Source organism: Heteronotia binoei, chromosome 16, assembly GCF_032191835.1.
Source record: "Heteronotia binoei isolate CCM8104 ecotype False Entrance Well chromosome 16, APGP_CSIRO_Hbin_v1, whole genome shotgun sequence".
In the NCBI taxonomy this organism is placed as follows: Eukaryota; Metazoa; Chordata; class Lepidosauria; order Squamata; family Gekkonidae; genus Heteronotia; species Heteronotia binoei.
The window spans coordinates 6,600,392-6,622,780 of NC_083238.1; the positions used below are offsets into that span (position 1 = coordinate 6,600,392).

The following is a 22,389-nucleotide window of genomic DNA, read 5'->3' on the forward strand; positions in this document are numbered from 1 at the left end:
TCCCATTTCCTGCAACCTTTCCTCATAGAACTTGACCTCCAGACCCCTCACCATCTTCGTTGCCCTCCTCTGGACACGTTCCAGCTTGTCTATATCCTTCTTAAATTGTGGTGCCCAAAACTGAACCCAGTACTCTAGGTGAGGCCTAACCAGAGGAGAGTGAAGCAATACCAGCACTTCACAATCTGGACACTATACTTCTGTTCATACAGCCCAAAATTGCATTTGCCTTTTTAGCTGTTGCATCACACTGCTGACTCACGTTCAGTGTATGGTCCACTAGAACCCCTAAGATCCTTTTTGCACAAATTACTACCAAGTCAAGTCTCCTCTAGCCTATATTTATTCATTTGATTTTTCAAATCTAAATGTAGAACTTTACATTAAAATCCATGTTATTTGTTTTAGCCTAGTTTTCCATTCTGTCAGGATCATCCAGTATCCTGTCTCTGTCTTCTATCATATTTGCTACCTCTCAGAATTTCATATCATCTGCAAATTTAATAAGCATTCCCTCTATTCCTTCATCCAAATCATTTATAAAGATTATACAAAACAGGTACCAGGTGTAGCCAGAGGCGCTGCTTGCCTCTGTGGGAGCACCTCATAATTAGTGAGGTCCCCAGTTCCTGACCTAAAATGGAAGCTGCTTGTCAGGAACAGGCCAAGTGAAGCCACTCTCTGCAATGGGCCAGAGAAAAACGTCTGGGCTTGTTCTGATTACAAGGGTTACAACAGGCATCCTCCTGGCAGGCTATTGTTCCTTCCTCCCTCTCATTCTGCAAGAACAAAAGGGTTTTCAGGTAATATGTATTTATCGTGTCTTAATCTATGGCTAGCTACTAATGGCCCATCTTCCAACCTTCCTGCTACAACTCAGCATCTTTTGTTTACCTCCGTGCTAATGCAGACCCGGTTGCCCAAATCTTCTGTTTCCATCCTGACTCCTCCTCAGAGGATTGAAACCAAATTGATATCTAACATTAAGCCCATCATGGCCCATCATGACAAACATTAAGGGTCATTCTCACCTTTTGTCTTGAACTGGGATTCTATTCAGGTACTCAGGAAAGACCCATCAATGACCATTAAGAGTCTTCATAGCTCTGGAAGGAGTCTCCACCCCTCCAAATACTATAAAAAATGAGAGCAAACCACACCTCTCTGCTCAATCTGGGAACATAGACAGGCTGTTCCCCCATTACTCTAAGTAATGTGCCGCTTAGACATGGCATGATGGCTGTGTCCATCTCCATCTTTAATTTCTAACTGGATGTCTTCACATCTGGACAGGTAGTATTGCCTTTATAATAAACCCTAAAAGTCCCTATCTCTCACCTCTATTTTCCTAGCCTCTTGATTGTGTTTGTATTCTGATTGTTTTATGTGTGATTTTTACGTATTTTCTAAGTAAACATTTTAAAATATTTTAAATCTGGAGTCTTCTTTCTGATACTGGACCTTCATATTATTGGTGGAAGATCCCAGCTACAAAATAGCTCTACCTCTTGCTCTTCAAAAAGAGGATACCCCCAGCATTTCTAGTAACACAGGACAGTTACTTGAGGCTTTGCACTTGTTACTCTTCTCCAAGAGGATGAGGAACCACTGACAATCTCTCTTTGGGTGCAATCTATCAACCAGTTACAGATCCACCTAACAGTAATAGGATCCAAACCACATTTTACTAATTTGTCAACAAGAATATTATGTGGAACCTTATCAAAAGCCTTACTGAAATCAAAATAAACTATGTCTACAGCATCCCCCTGATCTAGCATGGTAGTAACTTTCTTGAAAAAAGAAATAAGGTTAGTCTGACATGACTTGTTCTTGAGAAATCCATGCTGGCTTTTACTAATCACAACTGTCCTTCCTAAATGTTCAAGAACTGACTTTTTGATGATTTTTTTCTAAAACTTTTCCAGGTATTGATGTCAAGCTGACAGGGCAGTAGTAATTTCTTTTTTTCCCCTTCTTGAAGATGGGGACCACGTTTGCCCACCTCCCATCTTCCGGAACCGCACTTGTTCTCCAAGAATTCTCAAAAAAAAAAAAAAACAGCCAAAGGCTCAGAAATTATACCTGCAAGCTCTTTCAGTACCCTTGAATGCAGTTCATCTGGCCCCGAGGACTCCGCTTCATTTAAAGAAACTAGTTTTCTATGTACTACCATGATTTTCTTGGGAAATGTCAGTGTTCTTTGTATCCATTTAATAAAGTTTTATTTAATCAGATCTAGAGTTACCCACAGGGCTGGCTTCAGGGCATCTGGCACCCAAGATGAGGCCCTGCCCCACTGCCCTGCCACCTGCATTCTTCCTCCCCCCACACATACCCCGGTGAGGCCGAGCACTATGGCAGCATTGCAGCGTGGCTTCTGCGCCTCCGAGCATGCATGATGCCTGGCCACTGTCACTCAGCCTCCTGAGTCTGCACTTCCAGAAGCACAGACTTGGGAGGCTGAGTGATGGCAGGCAGGTGGTACATGCACTCTGAGGTATAGGAGCTGTGCTGTACCACTGCACTCACCTATTTCCTTTACCAAGGAGGTGGTGGGAGGGAGGGCCCAAATCAGCAACCCTCCAGGGCCACACCCTATGCAGCCACCTAGGGTTGCCTAATGGACAAGCAGCTTGGCTTTAAGCTCATCTGCATCAAATTTATCTCTACGCTCTTGAGATAAATCCTCTGGAATTACATAGTCTAGCACATATTTTATTTGTTGCACACCCAGAGCACACTCAACTGCCATTTTCCATAAAAGGAAGTTATCCCTGTTCAGCTTAGGGATGCTTAACTTGGGGGAATTTTCCATATTGTATACAACCTGCTCTGGTGGCTGTAACGTCATACTTTCCTTCAGATGCAAATCCGTGAATAATAGACCTGAGCTCTTCTTTACGGGCGTTTTCGCACTCACCTTCAAGTGGTGCGACCACCCTCCTCACGCCGGCGGATCTGCAGGGATTTCGCACCAGAAGCGCCGGCGCACCCAAAAGAGCCGGCGACTTCCGTCGCGAAACCAGCTCAAACGTTTTCCTGCTTCTTGGCGGTTTCCGTTTGAGCTGGTTTCGCGACAGAAGTCGCCGGCTCTTTTGGGTGCGCCGGCGCTTCTGGTGCGAAATCCCTGCAGATCCGCTGGCGTGAGGAGGGTGGTCGCACCACTTGAAGGTCAGTGCGAAAACGCCCTACCTTTCTTAGCTAATTGCCTTGGCTTATTGCGCACAGCTATGAAGCTTACTGCGGCCCACAACCTTTTGTTAGGGTTTAGAGATACTTTTAGCAGAGTTGTGTGGAGAGAACCACAAAAACAAGCCAGGCAGACTTTTTAGCTTAAGAATAAAGTAGTTTACATTTACTATGAGGAAAGGGTTACTGGGATTTCTAGAAAACAAAAGAAGAATTCAGTATCATATCTAGTCTCTAGACTACATCTCGACTCTCTTGAGTCCGAACTCTAACTGCATGGAGATCTGAGGGCTTTACACAAAGGGCAATAAAAGCTGACCAAATGGTTTTCCCCAGACCACCTCCCAAATATATGGATTAGCATATTAGGGCTCTCCTTCAATGGTCACTATACATATTGACACCTAGCCTGAGCGGGAAATACGTGCACACATTCTCATTGGCTCTATCTCTCACTGGCTAAACATCAGCATGCATATACATTCATTTAATTAACTCATGACAACAGGAAGTGAAATTGCAATAGAAACCCAACAGGAACAATATGTAAACACAATTCTCCCTTAGAATTTAAGGGCTGCTTTCTTCAAGGATTTAGTTTTGTGTTTTGCTTTGTTTTAAAGTGAGCTTTCAAGAATTAAACACCATGGTGATTTAGTGGTGAGTATATTGCTTGAATTCTGCCAAAGAAATAAACAAGTTTTCATGTGACTCTTTAAAGACAACACATCCTCACTAGGGGGGCCTTACAATTGCCACAGTCCTGTCAAGTCTGCTGTATTTTTGGGAATATATTTTCTAACTCTGGTTCAGAAGCAAGGGATTCTGGGTCCATACTGAACACCGAATGCTGCTAGCTAACTCTCCTTCCCCCCCCCCCTCCTCCTAGCTATGCCTTTGTTGGGTAGTTTACTTTGAAATGCTGATATGGGAATGAGATGTTGGAGCCTTCTCAGACCAAAAGGGCTGTGGGAGTACAGAGCGCCGCGGCTTTGGTGTGAGAATGAGAGATTAACATCCTAGTGTGAAAACCTGTTGTTTAGTGTACCCCGCCCGTAGGAATCCTTTGATCTACACCTTAAAAATGCTTGGTTCATGTTTGGTACCTTAGTCCTTCAATTGTTATCATGGTCTACTTTTCGGCTTTCAATAAACTAGAAGCTTGTTTTCAACCAAGGACTCATTATTGAATCCAGCTGACTTGACATTTTGAAGGACTCCCTTTATTGGAGTTCAACCTTTCCGGCAACTGAAAAGGCGATGTCCGATCAGCCTCCGGACAACGGGGAACTCCCAGCCAGAGCGGAGGGGGCCGAGACACCCTGGCACATCCACACTGCCAGAAGGACCGCGGCTTCCCCTCCCCTGTTCCAGTTGGTGGGCACCCCCCGGCAATACCAGCCGAGGACCTCGACCACGTTGATGGACCAGGCACCGATCCGCCGAGAGGCGATCATGACCCGCCACACCAAGCGGGTTCAACTGGCCGAAGCCACGGCTACCAACCCGGGAGAGCCAGAGGAAGGAGCCAAGGCGACCGCGACCCAAGCCCCGGGCGGCGGGAGCGAAAGCGTAGAGTGCGGGGAGGAGGACGAAGGGGGGCTGAAACCCAAGGACCCGCACGACGAGGACTTCCAGATGTTCCGGTCAATGGTGCGCCGTGAGGTCGACGGGGCAGTGAGGGACCTCAAGGACCAACTACAGACCCTGACCGCCCAACTGGGGAGAGCGTTGGGAGTAACCGGGACTCGCCAACAGCAGCCGGGGCCAGGGGGGCCACGCGGCCGACCGAGCCAACCCCCACCCGCCGCTGTGGCGGCCACCCAGGCGCCGGCGGCGCCCCAAGCGCCGGCGGTCCCCGCCCCGGTCAGACAGCGAGACCTTGGGGGGAGCCGGGAGCTGGATGCAACATTCGACGGGGATCCGGAGGAGGTGAACTATTTTGCAATCCAAGCGAATAGTTACATGTACTATTGGGGAGATCTGTTCCCCGATGAAGTGAGCCGAGTGGACTATTTGGGCTCGAAGTTGCGGGGGGCCGCCAAGAAGTGGTATGTGAGCCTGTGTGAGACCAACAGTCCGATCCTGCACTTCGTGAACACGTTCGTGCAAGCTCTACTGACCCAATACGAGGACCCCCTGCAAGAGGCCAGGGCGCTTTCGGCGCTACGAAATATGAAGCAAGGGGCCCGATCCATCCGGGAGTATGCGGCGGATTTCCAGGCTAACGCCGCCCGGGCCCGGAATTGGAACGAAGTAATGAAGATTGAACACTTCACCAACGGGCTGAACCCCAGCATCCTGGACCGGGCGCTAACCCAGGCCCACCCAGACACGCTAGTGGGGTGGATCCAGCTCGCGGGAGAGGTGGAGACCAACCTGAAGCGGGTGGCAATGCTGCGGCAGGCACTGACTGCCGGAAGAGGCGCACCCAAAACCCCACCCGGAAAGGTCGAGCCTCCCAAAACCAAGAAGCCGCCAGCGGCCGCCCCGGCAGGGCCCCGCCGCTGCTTCCGTTGCGGCGACCCCAAACACCTCGCCTCCAACTGCCCCCAGCCGCCCGCAGGAGCCACCCCAACGCCGGGGCTGAACAGGCAAGGCACCCCGGGTCCGAAGAAAACTACGGGCCGCCCTAAGGACGCGGCGAAAAGCAGCACTCTGATGGTGCAAGAGGAGTTGCAGGAGGAAGAAGTCCGTCTCTCCGCAGAGTTAGCTGACCTCGCGTGGGAGGAGGAGCCGGCGGGAAACGGCGCCGACCTGCTTTGAACGGTGCCAGCCAGCAGGTCGATCGGGAGGAGGCACCATTAACGGTAAAAACCACGGGAAGACTGTACTTTGTAATGGTGAAGCTGCTAAACCCAAAACTGAAAAGGTTCCTGCAGATCCGCGCCCTCATAGACTCGGGGTGCAACCGGGAACTAATTTCCCCCAAGGTGGTGGAGGCCCTGGGACTAGAGCGGTTGCAACTTCCCCACCCCATGCGGTTTGCACAAATGGACGAGTCAGTGATGGGGGGGGAGCCCTGCACGCAGGAAACAGAACCATGCCCCCTGGGGATTGAGAGCCATTGGGACAGGGAAACGTTTGTCATCGCCCCGGCTTGTGGCTACCCCGTGGTGTTGGGAGTGGGATGGTTGGAGAAACACGAGCCCCTTATCCGCTGGAAAGCACAAACCATCCGGTTCCCCGACCCTGATTGCAGCGGGCACTCGTGGGACACGGCGTGGGGACCGCGGGCGCCCGCCGCCCGAGAGAGGGCGTGCATCCTGGTAGAGGAGGTGCACCAGGTCCCGAGTGTATATCAGGACCTCATGGAAGTGTTTAGTGAGCGGGAAGCCAACCAACTACCCCCCCACCAGAACACGGACTGTGCCATAGAACTGATCCCCGGGGAAACCCTCCCCCGGGCCAAACTTTACCAAATGGGGTGGGCTGAGAAGAAGGAGCTGCGCAAGTTCCTAGACCTGAACCTGGAGAGGGGTTTCATCAGGCCCGCCACGGCGCCCCACGCGGCCCCGGTGCTGTTTAGAAAGAAGAAGGACAATACGCTTAGACTTTGCACTGATTTTCGCGGGATAAACGCGATTTCCATGTCCAACGCTTACCCCCTCCCCCTCATTAAAGACTTGCTGAGCACGGTGGCGGGGGGGAAGATCTTTACAAAGCTTGATCTGAGAGACGCGTACTTCCGAGTGCGCATCAAAGAGGGGGATGAGTGGAAAACGGCGTTCAACACCCCGATGGGACAATTTGAGTACCTAGTCATGCCATTCGGGCTGCAGGGGGCGCCTGGGGTATTCATGAATTTTATAAATGATGTACTGAGAAAATTTCTGTACAAAGGGGTGGTGGTGTACCTGGATGACATCATTATTTATTCCCAGGATGAACAGTCCCATGTAAAACTAGTGAGGGAGGTGCTAACCACCCTGCTGGAGCACCAACTGTATGCCAAGCTGTCTAAATGCGAGTTTCACCACACCGAATTAGACTACCTCGGGTTCCGGGTGTCCAAAGATGGACTAGCCATGGATCCCGCGAAGGTGCAGGCAGTCGTAGAATGGGCCCCCCCGAGGACACGTAGACAGCTCCAATCTTTCATCGGATTCTCCAATTTTTACAGAGGGTTCATTGAGGGGTTCGCTCAAATCGCCCTGCCCCTGACGGACCTCCTCAAAACAAAGGGGAAGGGGGAAGACGCAAAGCGACCGGGGTCGAAGCTTAACTGGACACCCGCTTGCCAGGCGGCTTTCGACCGGCTCAAGCAACTGTTCACTAGCGAGCCAGTCCTGAGTCACCCAGACGAGCTCAAGGGCTTCGTGGTCCAGTGCGACGCCTCCGATGTCGCCGTAGGAGCCATTCTCATGCAGAGGGATGGGGAGGGGAAATTGCGACCCTGTGCCTACATCTCAAGGAAATTCTCAGATGAGCAGAGGAACTGGTCAGTGTGGGACAAGGAAGCCTTCGCAGTCATGTTTGCGCTAAAGACATGGAGATCGTGGCTGGAGGGGGCTAGAGTGCCATTTGAAATATGGACGGATCACAAAAACCTGGAGGCACTCACGGGGAAAAGAAAGCTCAGTGAGAAACAGATCAGATGGGCGGGGTTCTTTTCCAAGTTCGATTTCATTCTGAAACACATCCCGGGGACACGTAACTTCTTGGCTGATGCCCTGTCCAGGCTCCCGCAGCACGAAAGCCAGAGGGAAGAGGTGGTCGACTCCTTAATTTCCCCCACACAAGTGGCGGCCATGGTCACCACCCACTCGCAAAAGAGGAGGGAGCTGGACGGAATCAGTCGGGAACGCATCGCTCTAGAGGCCGAGAGGGAGGGAGGCGGGCGGCCTGAGGGGGTGCAGAAGGGGAAGGATGGACTGTGGTATAAAGGGGAGAAACTGTACATCCCGATGAATCTGAGAAAAGAAATCTTGCAGCTTTGCCACTCATCTAAATTGGCGGGCCACTTTGGCTATGTAAAGACGCTGCACCTAGTAAACCGGCAGTTCTGGTGGCCGTCCCTCCGAAGGGACGTGTCGGAATTCGCGACCAGCTGCCCAGTGTGCATAATGGCGAAGAAGAGAGGGGGGAAGCCCCCCGGTCTCCTGCAGCCGCTAGAAACAGCCAAACGCCCCTGGGCCATTGTGTCGATGGATTTTATAGTAGAGCTCCCCTCTTCACGGGGGAAGACGGTCATTTTGGTGGTAGTGGACACGTTTTCCAAGCAAGCCCATTTCATTCCCTGTGCCCAACTACCCACAGCCAGGAAGCTGGCCATCCTATTCTTCGATCACGTGGCCAAACACCATACAATCCCAGACAAAGTAATTAGTGACAGGGGGCCTCAGTTCGTTGCCACCTTCTGGCGGGAGTTCTGCAAACTATTAGGGATGGAGCAGGGGTTAAGTTCAGCATACCACCCCCAGACAGATGGACAGACGGAGAGAGTGAACGGGGTGCTAGAACAGTATTTACGATGCTTTGTGGGCCAACGCCAGTCAGACTGGGTAGACCTCCTCCCGTTTGCAGAGTACGCCTACAACAACAGCGCCCACAGTTCCACCAAAGCCTCCCCCTTCGCCACGGTGTTGGGATATGAGGGAAAGCCAATCCCGCTGCTGCCGGGGGGGGAGAGCCCAGAAACGGGTTCTGCGTTTGAGCAATGGTGGCAAGGACCTAGCCAATACTGGCCCTCCATCCAGGAGAACTTAAAAGCAGCAAAGGAGGCTTACAAGAAGCAATATGATAAGTCTCATGTGCCAGTCTGGGAACTAAAGGTTGGGGACTCAGTGTACCTGTCAACGAAAAATCTACCTCTCTCCCAACCATCCAGAAAGTTGGCCTTTAAGTTCATAGGGCGTTTCAAGATCAAACGAGTGATTAACCCAGTAACTGTGGAGTTAGATATGCCTCCGGCCCTTGGTAAAGTTCACCCTGTGTTTCATTGCAGCCTGCTGCGTCGAAGCCCAACCTCGACCAATTGGCATCAAACGGAATCAACGCCCCTCTCGGGTCGGGGGAGTGCAGAGCCCCCCCCAGGCTTCAAAGCACGAAAGCATGATCAAGAACAACCTCGAGCCCGCACCGTAGGGGGGGCTTAGGGGGGGCAGTATGTCAAGTCTGCTGTATTTTTGGGAATATATTTTCTAACTCTGGTTCAGAAGCAAGGGATTCTGGGTCCATACTGAACACCGAATGCTGCTAGCTAACTCTCCTTCCCCCCCCCCTCCTCCTAGCTATGCCTTTGTTGGGTAGTTTACTTTGAAATGCTGATATGGGAATGAGATGTTGGAGCCTTCTCAGACCAAAAGGGCTGTGGGAGTACAGAGCGCCGCGGCTTTGGTGTGAGAATGAGAGATTAACATCCTAGTGTGAAAACCTGTTGTTTAGTGTACCCCGCCCGTAGGAATCCTTTGATCTACACCTTAAAAATGCTTGGTTCATGTTTGGTACCTTAGTCCTTCAATTGTTATCATGGTTTACTTTTCGGCTTTCAATAAACTAGAAGCTTGTTTTCAACCAAGGACTCGTTATTGAATCCAGCTGACTTGACAAGTCCAAGTTGTTATTAATATTCTGATGAAACTTTAGGTTAATAATTTGAATTATTTTGTTTGTAAAGATTGTCATCAACCACTGTTTTGCTTAAATATCCTTGGTTTAGAAAGAGATACTCACCACAGTGTAATTCATCATCTCCATCTTCACAATCTTTCTGACCATCACATACCCAAGTGTTTAAAATGCATCTCCCACTACGACATCCAAAATAGTTGTCTTCACATGTATTTTTGCTTCGAACTGTGGGTATTTAAAAAACAGCATATTTTTAAACTATGAATGTGTTTAGTAAATAAATAAATTAGACTAATAAACCTTTCATTGAATTTGTTATCATGAAGACATATTTAAACTATTATTTTCCCAATTACCTGGGCATTTTAATTCATCTGTATAATCTCCACAGTCATTAGATCCATCACACAGCCATTCTGGTAGTATACAAAGTGAAGTAGAATTACAGCTAATAAATCCTGAAGATTTTATTCCAAGTTTATAGAAATGAGTGCAGTCTGAGTTATCTGTTGAACAGAAACTTGAATTAACATCATAATGCACACCTTTTTTAATTTCAAGTTTATTGCAGTTATTTACTTGTAGAGTTTGCTTAGTGTCTGAGATCACAGTATTGCTTTTATCAAGTAAACAATATTACCCAAATTAATTAATCATCAAATATTGGTAGCAGAAAATAGAGTTCCTTACTGCAGTTCTTCTCATCTGACATATCCAAACAATCAATGATCTGATTGCATCGTGCTGATTTTGCGATACATGTTCCATCTGCACAGTGAAACTCGGCTGAATTACAACCTGAAACTAGAGGATATAGGTTTGGTTTGGTTTTTCCCCCAGAAAAAAATAGTTATAAAAGTAACTTTGCATTGTCTTCAGAATTTATGAGAAAAAAACTGTATTACTAATTCTGAAATGTGGTTTTGTTTAAAAGCAAAATTCCCAACCAACATGACCACAACCCAGTATATTTCCAGTGCTTTTAAAGGTGCTAAAGACTTGACATATGAGATCTGACTTCTGACATGGAAGAACAGTATGTATAAAAGGATCCCTGCCCCACAGACTACAGGAAACGAGAAGCTTTTCTTCTGCTCCCAAGGTCACATCCAGGAAGATGATCCAGCTGCAGAAATACATAGGGCAGTATATGTGCCATAATATGTGGCTTTCTCTAATACTTTATGCCAATGGAAACATTCAGAAGATTCAGACCGATTTCACACTAGGGCTTGTTCCGAGTGGAGAGCCCTTTTGATCCTGGTGCTTTGCTCCATTTCCAAACAAGTTGCCTCAGAGCTGCGAGTTGGTGAGCTGTTCTCACGCAGCAAGCAGAAACCTCTTGGAAGGTGATTCTGCTTGCTGTGGAATAGCGGCAAGCCAACTCGCAGCTCTGGAGCAACTTGTGCGAAAACTGAGGGAAGCCCCAGGAGCAAAAGAGCTCTCCAATTGGGACAAGCCTTTTGCGAAATCGGTCTCACTGCTACATCTCAAGAATCAACGAGAAATTTGTAAATTTAAGCCTAATTTTCATTATCTATCAATAATTGTTTAACGTGCACCTCTCACATTCCACCAAAAATATTTAGAAAAAATGCACTATGCACAGTAGCAGACAAAAGGACTATAATACAGAATTATAATGCAGAAGAGCCCAAAATTATACCTTCACAGCCCACTTCATCAGAGTTGTCACCACAATCATTTTTGCCATCACATACTTTATTGGTGGATATACAACGATGATTAAGGCAAGGTTTAAAACCTCTCCGGCAGTTTCTATTTTCTGGCAATTTTTAAAAAAACAAACAAAAAAGCCTTTATTATTTACACAGAATTCCTGCACATAAGGCTGGATGAACACATATTGAGATATGGAATCTAGTCAGCATCTCATGGATAATATTTATCGCTAGGCAGAGACATGAGTCTTCTTTGGAAAAATGAACTATAAATGCTGTAAAAATTAATGTTGTACCTAAATTTAACAATATCAAGGGAGAAAACAGCAACTCACAGTGGATTGACTTACCACAATAAAACAACTTTTCATCAGACTTGTCCTTGCACTGTGCTATGCCATCACAGGAGAGCTGATAATCAATGCACTCACCATTTCCACATTCAAACTCAGAGTAAAAATTGCAAGATGAATTTTTAGCTGAAAGAGCAAGCAACAAACAACTAAGTTTAATGTTACAAGTGCAAAGCTGCTGTCAAAAGTCATTTTCTATTGTACAGTTATTTTTTTTAATTACAAGTATGGGACTCAAAAAGACATGTAGGAGGCATCTCATTTGCCCCTCTCAATTATTTCCTCTTTCCTTTCCCTGAATGTTCCTGGCAGACCAATATATGTCCACCCACCACCCGCCAAAATTTGTTCTTCAACCCACAATCTGCTTGTGATACATGGCCCCTGGGATGTTTGTTGTGGTGCCCCCATTCTGGTGGAATCAGCTGTGAGACGGTACATAGGATTAGTAAAGTTCCACAGGATTAGTAAAGCAGAGTTCTTCCATTTAGATTGTTATTAGTCAGATCTATTTATGTGGGCTGCCTTTTAATTTTATTTGTTTTACATATTTAATTGATGTCTGCTGTTAGCTGCCTCAAGACCGCCTGGTAGCAAAAAGGAGCATATTAATTTAATAAATCTGTGTTTTAGCCCATTTAACAGCTTAGCCCAGTTATGGGGCCACATATAGGATGTTTTGTGTTGCCTTCCTGGTATTTTAATTAATTGATGTCTTAACTTATGATGTTGCATGATGTTTTAACTGATAATGTTGTACTGATTGCAATTTTATATGTTGTTACCCACCATAAACCCATTTTTGGTGAGAGTGGGTTATAAATTGAAAACAATTAACTATAGCAGCAACAACAATAATAGCAGCTCTCCCTTTTTCCTGCTTCCTTCCTACCCACCAATTAAACTACTTTATCTGCTCTCCTACCCTCACTTCCTCCTCCGCTTCCCATCCTAGCAGACTTTACCAGGAAAAATATGGCTAGACTGTGCAGTGCTAAATGTCAGGCAGTGTCAAAGTTGCATAGTAGGGAATCCACAAAGAGTTGCACTTCCCCTGTATACAAATTCTTCTTTCACTCCTCCTGGCAATTCTCATATCCTCACTTTTCTTTGCTGCCTTTTCTCCTTCTTATAGAGGAGTACCTGCACAGTGAGGCACTGGTGAGGAAGAAGGAAGAAAGAAGAAGATGGAGAATGATGGATTTATATTCCCACTATGCTTTGGTTCTTATCTTCAAAGCCCTATATGAACAGGGACCTGCATACCTTAGGGACTGCCTTTCCCCACATGTTCCCCGGAAAGCACTTTGGTCTGGGTCAAAAAACCTACTATCAATCCTTGGCCCTAAAGAGTCCAGGCTCATGACAACTAGAGCTAGAGCCTTTTCTGTAGCAGCCCAACACTGGTGGAATGAGCTCCCGGAGGAGGTCAGAGCTCTGCGAGAGCTCATGCAGTTCTGCAGAGCCTGTAAGACGACAATCTTCCACCAGGCATTTGCAAGTTAGATCATTGGCTACTACAGCCTCCGAAAAATATCTGGACCATCTCTTGCAATCTGCTTCATATAGAACATCTGGACCATTACGATCTGCTTTATGGAGAACACCTAGCTGGAGTAGCAAGACAACACACTTAAGAGCATAGCACCTGAAATGAAATGTCAATTTCTATGTTTTAAATTGTTTTTACTGTTTTACTGTTTTATTGTATGTTTACATCCATGCATATGCATGACCATGTGAGCCGCCCTGAGCCTGCCTCAGCAGGGATGGCAGGATACAAATTGAATTAAATAAATAAATAAGTCTCAGAGAGGTCACAATCTCCTTTTACCTCCCCCCCCCCAGAGGTAGGAGGGGCTGAGAGAGCTCTTACAGCAGCTGTCCTTTCAAGAACAACTCCTACGAGAGCCATGGCTGACCCAAGGCCATTCCAGCAGGTGCATGTGGAGGAGTGGGGAATCAAACCCGGTTCTCCCGGATAAGAGCCCGCACACTTAACCACTACACCAAACTGGTTTAAGAGGGGTACCTCATTTTCCCCTGTTGTGCCTTCTTTACATTTTTTTCCTTTTCCCCTCCTCTTGGCTGCCCCCATATCCTCACTCTCTCTTGCTTCTTTCATTCACTCACCCACTAGTCTACCTTTTGTCACCCCCCCCCCCCCAATAATTTATACCCTGTCTTTCTTCCCAATGGGGACACAAATAGACATCCTCTCTATTTTAACCTAAGAATAACCCTCTGGAAATAAAACATGCTGAAAAATGGCCAGTCCTTCATCTGGTCCTGGTTCCAGCCTGCAAAGGAAAAAGAAAGACAGGAAGGTGGTCAAGGTCTATCTGGTCTTGACCCTTTCTCTCAAAGTAGGGAGAGAAGAAGGGAGGATGGAACAGGCAGCCTGGCTAACAAATTGGCTGAGCACCACTTTCCTCACCTTGTGTGAGCCAGGTAGCCTCATCTTGCATGAGGTTGGCCAGGCTAGTGTAGGCACTGCTGCCACTGCCTCACATGAGGCAGTCGGTGCTGCTGCTGCCCTCCTCACACAGGGCTCAGGCTCCTATCCAGGAGTCAGGAGATCTGAGCTGGAGCTTAGCCTGGGTCAGGTGTCATTGATACTGCCACCACCTCCCCCAGGGCTACGGTGGACTGAGCCAGGTGCTGCTAACTTTTCTGCCTCACCTTAGATGGAGCTTGGGTGGACTAAACTGGGTGCTGCCTCTCCACCTTGCCCCTGAAGAGGCAAGGCTGCCACTAGCTTACCAAGATATGTCCTGTTATTCCCCAATCCACCTCTGCTTGTAAGGAAAATTACGCAAAAGAACAGTGGCAGCACAATATATGAAATCCAAAAATACAACAATACAAACTATTGTGCACAAACAAACACTCTTAACTGGTGTATATAAAGTTCTATTATAATGAAATGAACAGCCTACAACAGTGGGCATACATTCATACAGTATAAATAGAAAACAACAGTCTCAAAACAATATACCAAGGAGGACCCCACACAGTCACTGAGTTTTCCAAAATGAGTACACAGACTCAAAAATAATGTTCCACAGGAGTCCCTCCGTTGTTTGTTGACTTCTGAAGGACAAATTCTAGCCTTCACGCAAACCCCGGATTTGATTGCGTTCCGCTGCTCCTGCAGCTTCCTCGTAAGTCAACTGAAAACTCCAGCCAAGTTCTTTCTCAAACGCCCATTTTGATATCTTAAATTTACTGGCTTTTATGGGGTGGCTGCTTTTGAATGGTAACAAGCAGCCATGCCTTGGACAGTCATGCAAGTCAAATCCAAATCCAAATCCCTTTATTGGCATAAAAATAAAAAGTACAGCATGGCAAGTTTACAGAGAATCTCAATTATAAAATCAGTCAAGCATCAAGAAGGAGAGCTAATCTTTTGCTCCCTGATAGTTATGACAGCCAAAAGGTACTTTGCAACTAGGTTTCTAATATGGGGACATCGGTCAGACAGTAGGAAGAAAACTAACTTCACCTCAGGTAATCCATAAAGGTTAGACAGAATAGGTTTGATTATACAGTCCCTCACTTCCCCTTAAAAATTGCAATGAAGTAAGACATGGGTGATCATTTCAAGGTGCCTTCCATTACATGGGCAGAATCTTTCCCTATAGGGAATGTTGGAAAACCTCCCAGACAATACCCCCGAGAGTAAAACATTGAGTCTTGCTTACATAAAGGAGTGGCGTATCTGGGATGAAGTAATCTGGGAAAGGTAGGCAGCAAGCAGCCCATAACCTGAAAATACACCAAATGCTAAAGAGGAGCAAGTTTTATGATCAGAAGAACAAAGGGACTGTTTCTCAATATCTAAAATCCTTTGTTCTCTTCCCCATCTTTTACTGACAGAAGCCAACCTGGACTGCTGGCAAAATTATTGCTGTATCTTACCATCATTTTTTTTTTGGGGGGGGGGGATGTTTAAATCCTCCCTCCATGTTAGTTTGTTCCATTTCAGTTTTTTTCTGCAAATCCAAGGTTTTTTTTGTAGATTTGTTCATGACTCTAGTCCCCAGGGTTAAGTATCTTCATATTAAATGATGCATTTTTGGATTGTACAGTTCTGAGGGTAAATATTTTCTTCATTTTAAGATTATAATAGAGTGCAATTTCTCTGTTCAGTTTAGAGCAACTGCCCTGGGAATCACTGCTTTGTGCATGTTAGTATCATAGTAAAAGTATTATCTGATCTATGGGGAGTGCTAATACCATGCATGAATTTCATTGTGTGATATCAGGGGAGTAGTGAAAACAGCAATAGACAAAACACCTTTTGTATTGGCGACTGTATCTCTGGTTCCTACCTCTGAGTCTTACAACCATGTTCCAGATGCAATCAATTTCTTCTCAGGTACATTTTTAAAATATATTTATTTCATGAGATGACAAAATTAGGAAGAGAATGGTTTCATGCATTAAGAGCAAAAAACCCCCAAACATTCTAATGTGCTTGACTTTCCCACTGCTTTAAGCCATGCCAGATTTAAATGTATCTGATCATGCCCACATATAAATATCTTCAGAGGTAGGATAAACTGCCCAAATTTAGCAAATCAAGTGCCCATCTTCAGAATCTACTAAATTCTCCTTCAGGAGACCGGAACAGAGATGATAGGGATCTGACAACAAATCTTCTAACAACTCAAATAGGAGTTAGAATGCAAGTTAGATCATTGGTGACTACAGTCTCCAAATAATATCTGGACCACCTCTTGCAATCAGCTTCCTATAGAAAGTTTGAACCATTAAGATCTGCTCTACTGAGAACATCTAGCTGGAATAGCAAGACAACACGCTTAAGACCATAGCACCTGAAATGTTCATTTATATGTTTTAAATTGTTTTATTGTTTTTAATGTTTTATTGTATGTTTATATTCATGCATATGCATGACCATGTGAGCCGCCCTGAGCCTGCCTTGGTGGGGAGGGCATGATACAAATCGAACTAGACAGACAGACAGATAGATAGATAGATAGATCTGTTAGGCAGTAAGATGACCAGTGTACCAACAGAATCCTTAATGTATCCCACATGAACAAAATTTCTCTCCCAAAGGAACACCTTGCCAAGTTTCAGGTACAAGCAATAAAAGTTTTCAGTTTTACAGGCAAATTAAGGAACCACTTATTTTAGCTACACTATCTTTGTATTTCACCTGATTTAGATGGAATCCTCAGGGACTGTACTATTTACAGCAGGCAATTAAATTTCTCACCTGCAGAGAGGGCAAAGGCAAACATTTGGCACTCCCATAAAGCAGGCAGCATTAAAGAAAGGGTAGTGAGAAGCATTTGACACTCTCAGAAGAGCACATAGAATTACAGAAGGCATAGACAGATTTCAAAATGGGCAGGCAGAAGAGAAGGAAAAGAACCGAAAGAAAATCAGAAATCATAGCACAGTGGGCTCAAGCAGACAACTGGCAACTCCAGAAAAGAAGGCAGTGTGAGAGAAGAACAGGGAGAAATCTCAAGGACTAGCTAAATATATTGATTCTATCCCACATACTAGCAAAAAGAAGAAGAGTAATTGTATCTCTCTTTGTCAAACAATAGCTAAGCAATTTCCAAAAAAACATAAAATTTCTTGGTCTCAAAGAGAACTAGTCTGGAAAAGACATTTCTGGCTGAGCAGATGGGTGGGAATTATATTTATATAGAATTCTAAACCCCTCTCAGTCCAGCAGTGATTGGTGGCAATTTTTGTTTTCTTACAGAATATTTTTATATCACCTTTCTCCCACACTGAAATTATTTTTGAAATTTTATTTTAGATCATCTCATACAAACTAAATTGAAAACTTTTTAATTCTTACCCTAGACATAATCTTTAAACCCTGTTTCCATAATGAAATAAATTATACACTCTATAAAGTATTTATCAAATTAAAAACAGAGATATGTAAGTAACAACTGATATTCCCAAGCATAACAGAGTTTGAAAGATTCTGGGTAAATAGCCTTGTAAGCGAATTTGGTAGGCTAATCTGAATATTTCAAAATCCTGCATGATATTATTAATGTTACTTGGAGATGATGAAGAAGAAGAAATTGGATTTATATCCCACCTATCACTCTGAATCGCAGCGGCTCAGAGTGGCTCACAATCTCCTTTACGTTCCTCTCCCTCAACAAATACCCTGTGAGGTAGGTGGGGCTGAGAGAGCTCTAACAGAAGCTGCCCTTTCAAGGGCATGAGAGCTATGGCTGGCCCAGGGTCATTTCAGCAGCTGCATGTGGAGGAGTGGGGAATCAAATCCGGTTCTCCCAGATAAGAGTCTGTCCACTTAACTGCTACACCAAACTGGCTCTCATGGTTGTCATTCGTTGTTTATTTAAATTCATTATTTAAATTTGATTTTTTTATATGTGGGGAATTTCCGTAGGCTGGTTCAGGGCCCTTTGGGAAGAAAAATGGCTAAATAAATGAATAATCCCCACAGGCAAATGCTACCAGAAGACTAACACCATATGTAACTGAGCAGCATTGTGGTTCCTCTCTGGATAGGGCGGCCCTTACCATACAGTGGACTCAGATTCCTGCACAAGGCTATAATTATCACAAGACTCCTGTTTATTTTTGCATGAGAGAAGAGGCTGTTAAGGAAACTCTCTTAATTCCTCTTTACCACATTTCTCTCTGAAATCCAGCAACCCATGTGTTCCTCTTTTTAAGAATTTGAAATCTAGTTTCTAATTAATTCCATTTTAATCAAAGGGCAGGAGGGAGATTACGCAAAATTTCAGAATTTCACTATGTAGGACAGCCCAAGGCAGCCCAATCTCATTAGATCTTCGAAGCTAAGCAGGGATGGACCTAAGATCTCAGAAGCTAAGCGGGGTTAGTATTCAGATGGGAGACCTTTAAAGAATAGCAGGGTCATAATATGGAGGCAGACAATGACAAGCTACTCAAAACATTGCTTGCCTTGAAAACCCTACAGAGTCAACATAAGTCAGCTGGGACTTGACAACACTTTCTACCATCACCAGATTGCTCAGAGGCAGGCACTGTTTCCCCAAACCTCCTTGTAAACCTACCACCATGTGATGTGTAACATGAAACAAGTGCAAAACTGAAGTTACAAAAGGGCATGGCTTATTTTTTTTAAGCAGGAACACACAGGAACGCAGTTCCAGCTGGCTCGACAACAGAGGGTGTGGCCTAATATGCAAACGAGTTCCTACTGGGCTTTTTCACAAAAAAGCCCTGGGTACAATGGTGATGTCAGGGGGTGTGGCCCAATATGCAAATAATTTCCTGCTGGGCTTTTTCTACAAAAATAGGCCTTCAAAAGGGTATATTGATAACCTCCTTATACACCTACCACCATGTGATGTGTAACATGAAACAAGTAACATGAAACATGAAGTTATAAAAGGGTATATTAATTTCCTTTCAAAAATAAATGAAAGAGAAATCCCTCTTTAAAAGAGAGGGGGAAAGGAGACAAAGAAAGTAAATTTTGGGGAAAGACATTCCCCTCCCTATAGCAATACTACTAAAGAAATAAGTTGGGTAATTAAATAATTCAGACTATCTCTGTATCAAGCCTAAATTTGACCAATCAGGCTTGTTTCCAGTTGTCAGATTCAATACAAAAACATGGAAGGGTATATTAAAAACTGGGATAATATTCATATTGTAAAAAAAAGATAATCTCTAATATTTCAGTATCTTTTCTAGACACCGACAATACCTATTGAGCAAACATACACTGAAATAAGGACACAGGTCTTGCTGGATCTTGCCATGCTATCCATAGGTAGTTCACCTGCTAGTTGTTTCCCCACTTTGGCAACAACTAGAGCCCATGCCTTTTACATCATAGCTGCCATACTGTGGAAAGGGAAGCATGAGGTGAAGTGGACAGAGCCTTTAAATGTATTTAAGGGGTTTTGAAAGGCTATTTCATTTGCTAGGACTTTTAATAGGGGTGTTGGCTGCACACATTATTTGGGGGGTTTATTCCATTTTGAGTTTTTAACAAGGTGACTTTGTCAGCCAACTAGAACTGTGCAAAATATAAATATTTAAGTAAACAAAAACTGAACCAAGATATCACTGCATGAAATGATATTACTTACGCACACATCTATTGTCATCTATCAGTATTCGATCACCCCTACAGGAACAATTTACACGGCCATCAGGAGTAAGAAGACACAAATCATGACATCCCCCATTCATTTGGGCACAAGGAGACAATTCACCTGAAAAAAGGAGGATCGTTTTGATATTTTTTTAAGTGTCAAACAAAAATCTTAAATAGTTAAGTGACTACCCCATTGAAACACAATTTTCTTCTAAGTCTTGTTCTCATTATATAAAGAATAGGACTAGTTTCTCTGAGGTTCTTCAATCATAATTTTGCCATAGCTTTTTCTTTCCACCCTATTCTGGGAACTTCAAATGTAGCCAGTCTGCGGTATATTACTAAATACCACAATAATAATTTCTAAAATGTCAGTTAAGAAGATGAGGCTTAACTCAGCATATGAGGATATAATCAGCATAGATATTTGACCATATCTGAATGCTGTTTTTCCTCCAAAGAGCTCATGCTGGCATACGTCTTCACAATTATGCTGAGAATCTACGTAAAAATGCAAGGTCTCTACTATCGCACAACATACATCTATTTTGGCCCTCTGAATGGCTATCCCAAAAAGTCAGTCAGCAAAATATACAGTGAAGGAAATCTGAATCTAGGTCTCCTTGCACCATTCTACGCTTTATCCACTACTATAATATAGTGGGTTCTTAGGCACAGAAGAGGCGAGGTGGAAGTGATAACAACACAGCCTTGATTCTCATACATAACAACCACATTAACTAAATGGCAACATTTAAAAACTACTTGTCATGGGAAATATATTACTTCAGTTTGTTCTTAACTGTCAACTAGCTGACATGTATATATACATACACATATGATTTGTGAATATGTGCACATATAGATTAAATCAAATATTGCAAAATTTCAGGTTATGTTTTTTAAAAGAATATAATTTTAACAAGCAGGTAAGTTTGAATATATGTTATATCAAACAGGCATTCCCCCCCCCCCTTCAAATTTGGCTAAGGAGGACAGAACTTCTGTGTTTATGTGGGTTTTCACTGTGGCAAATTCTTCAAGAATCACATATCCTATCTTTTTTTTTTCTTCTAATAGAGGAAGAAGATATTGGATTTATATCCCGTCCTCCACTCCGAAGAGTCTCAGAGCGGCTCACAATCTCCTTTACCTTCCTCCCCCACAACAGACACCCTGTGAGGTGGGTGGGGCTGGAGAGGGCTCTCACAGCAGCTGCCCTTTCAAGGACAACCTCTGCCAGAGCTATGGCTGACCCAAGGCCATTCCAGCAGGTGCAAGTGGAGTAGTGGGGAATCAAACCCGGTTCTCCCAGATAAGAGTCCGCATACTTAACCACTACACCAAACTGGCTCTCCAAGGAAGAGATTTTAAAACTTCATTTCATTAAGCACAATAATTTAAAAAAAATGAAGCAGGGCTATATTGCTACTGCCCTGGCAGAAGATCATGGAGTTGCTTCCAGTGGAGGTGAGATTGCCTGAGACACACCACTATCTTCATGAAAAAAATATATAGTTTCATTTTAGCACTATAACAAGGTAAGCACAGTTTGCCATAAGAAAATCTGCTGCTCCATTGACACTTAGGAGAGTCTGAGGAGTAATGTAATTTCTGTTATAAAAGACTGAAGTAAGAATGCATGATGTGCATAGGAACATTCTAAACAGATTCCTGCAAAATCCTGGAAATGAGTGAGCTCGTGTTCTTTCTGTTGAATTTAGCCTGTACGCTTAGAAAGTATAAATATTGATTTTAGGTACCGATATGTTAGTCTTTTATTGTTATTATGACTAATGTTGTAAGCCGCCCTGAGCCTGCTTTGGCGGGAAGGGTGGGGTATAAATTTAATAAACTGAAACTTAAACATACTTTCCACTGCCCAATCCTTTGCAACATATTCTGGAAAGCACACTATGCATGCACTCCAAATATACTGCTAGCCCCTTGCTTCATCAAAACTGGCAGTTTTCAGTAAGTTCAAGTTCTTTGATGTGATGACCCTTTCTTATGTTACAGAAGCTATTATATAATTAAATGAGGCATTAAAATATGATTAAATAAACAATAATAACCTTACTGATTTTTTTTTTAGAAACCTGTAAAGAAACATTAATTTTGAACAAAGCAACTTACAGCTGTTAGTGTCATTAGCAACAGCTATGATGCCCATTGGTTGATGTGGTATGTCAGATCTAAGAATTTTTGTATCTCCACCAGTATATTTATTGGATCGCAGAATAGCTCTTCTCACCCAGTCTGTCCAGAAGATCCAGTCATCATAAATAGCCAGACTGAGAAAAGTGCCAGGTCCAGATCTGATTATCACCTGATTAAGAAAAAGAAACACACAACAAATATGGATGTATTCTACTCTTCAGTTTTGTTTGCCTGCCTCCATTTGATAGGATGGGAAGGCTCCTCAGAAGAGGGGGTTACATGATTAAAATTAATTAGTTGC

At 44.4% G+C, this 22,389-nt stretch overlaps 1 protein-coding gene across 1 annotated transcript in view; it reads right to left on the bottom strand.

Moving 5' to 3' along the window:
- Window positions 1–22,389, bottom strand: part of LRP1B (LDL receptor related protein 1B) — a 1,229,602-nt gene that overhangs the window by 282,725 nt on the left and 924,488 nt on the right. Inside the window, exons 44-50 of the mRNA XM_060257450.1 lie at window positions 22,065–22,257; window positions 19,921–20,046; window positions 11,798–11,926; window positions 11,432–11,551; window positions 10,456–10,569; window positions 10,122–10,271; window positions 9,868–9,990 (exon numbers count right to left, since the gene is read on the bottom strand). Coding sequence (XP_060113433.1) covers window positions 9,868–9,990; window positions 10,122–10,271; window positions 10,456–10,569; window positions 11,432–11,551; window positions 11,798–11,926; window positions 19,921–20,046; window positions 22,065–22,257 — 955 coding nt within the window. The remainder of the gene's footprint in view (window positions 1–9,867; window positions 9,991–10,121; window positions 10,272–10,455; window positions 10,570–11,431; window positions 11,552–11,797; window positions 11,927–19,920; window positions 20,047–22,064; window positions 22,258–22,389) is intronic.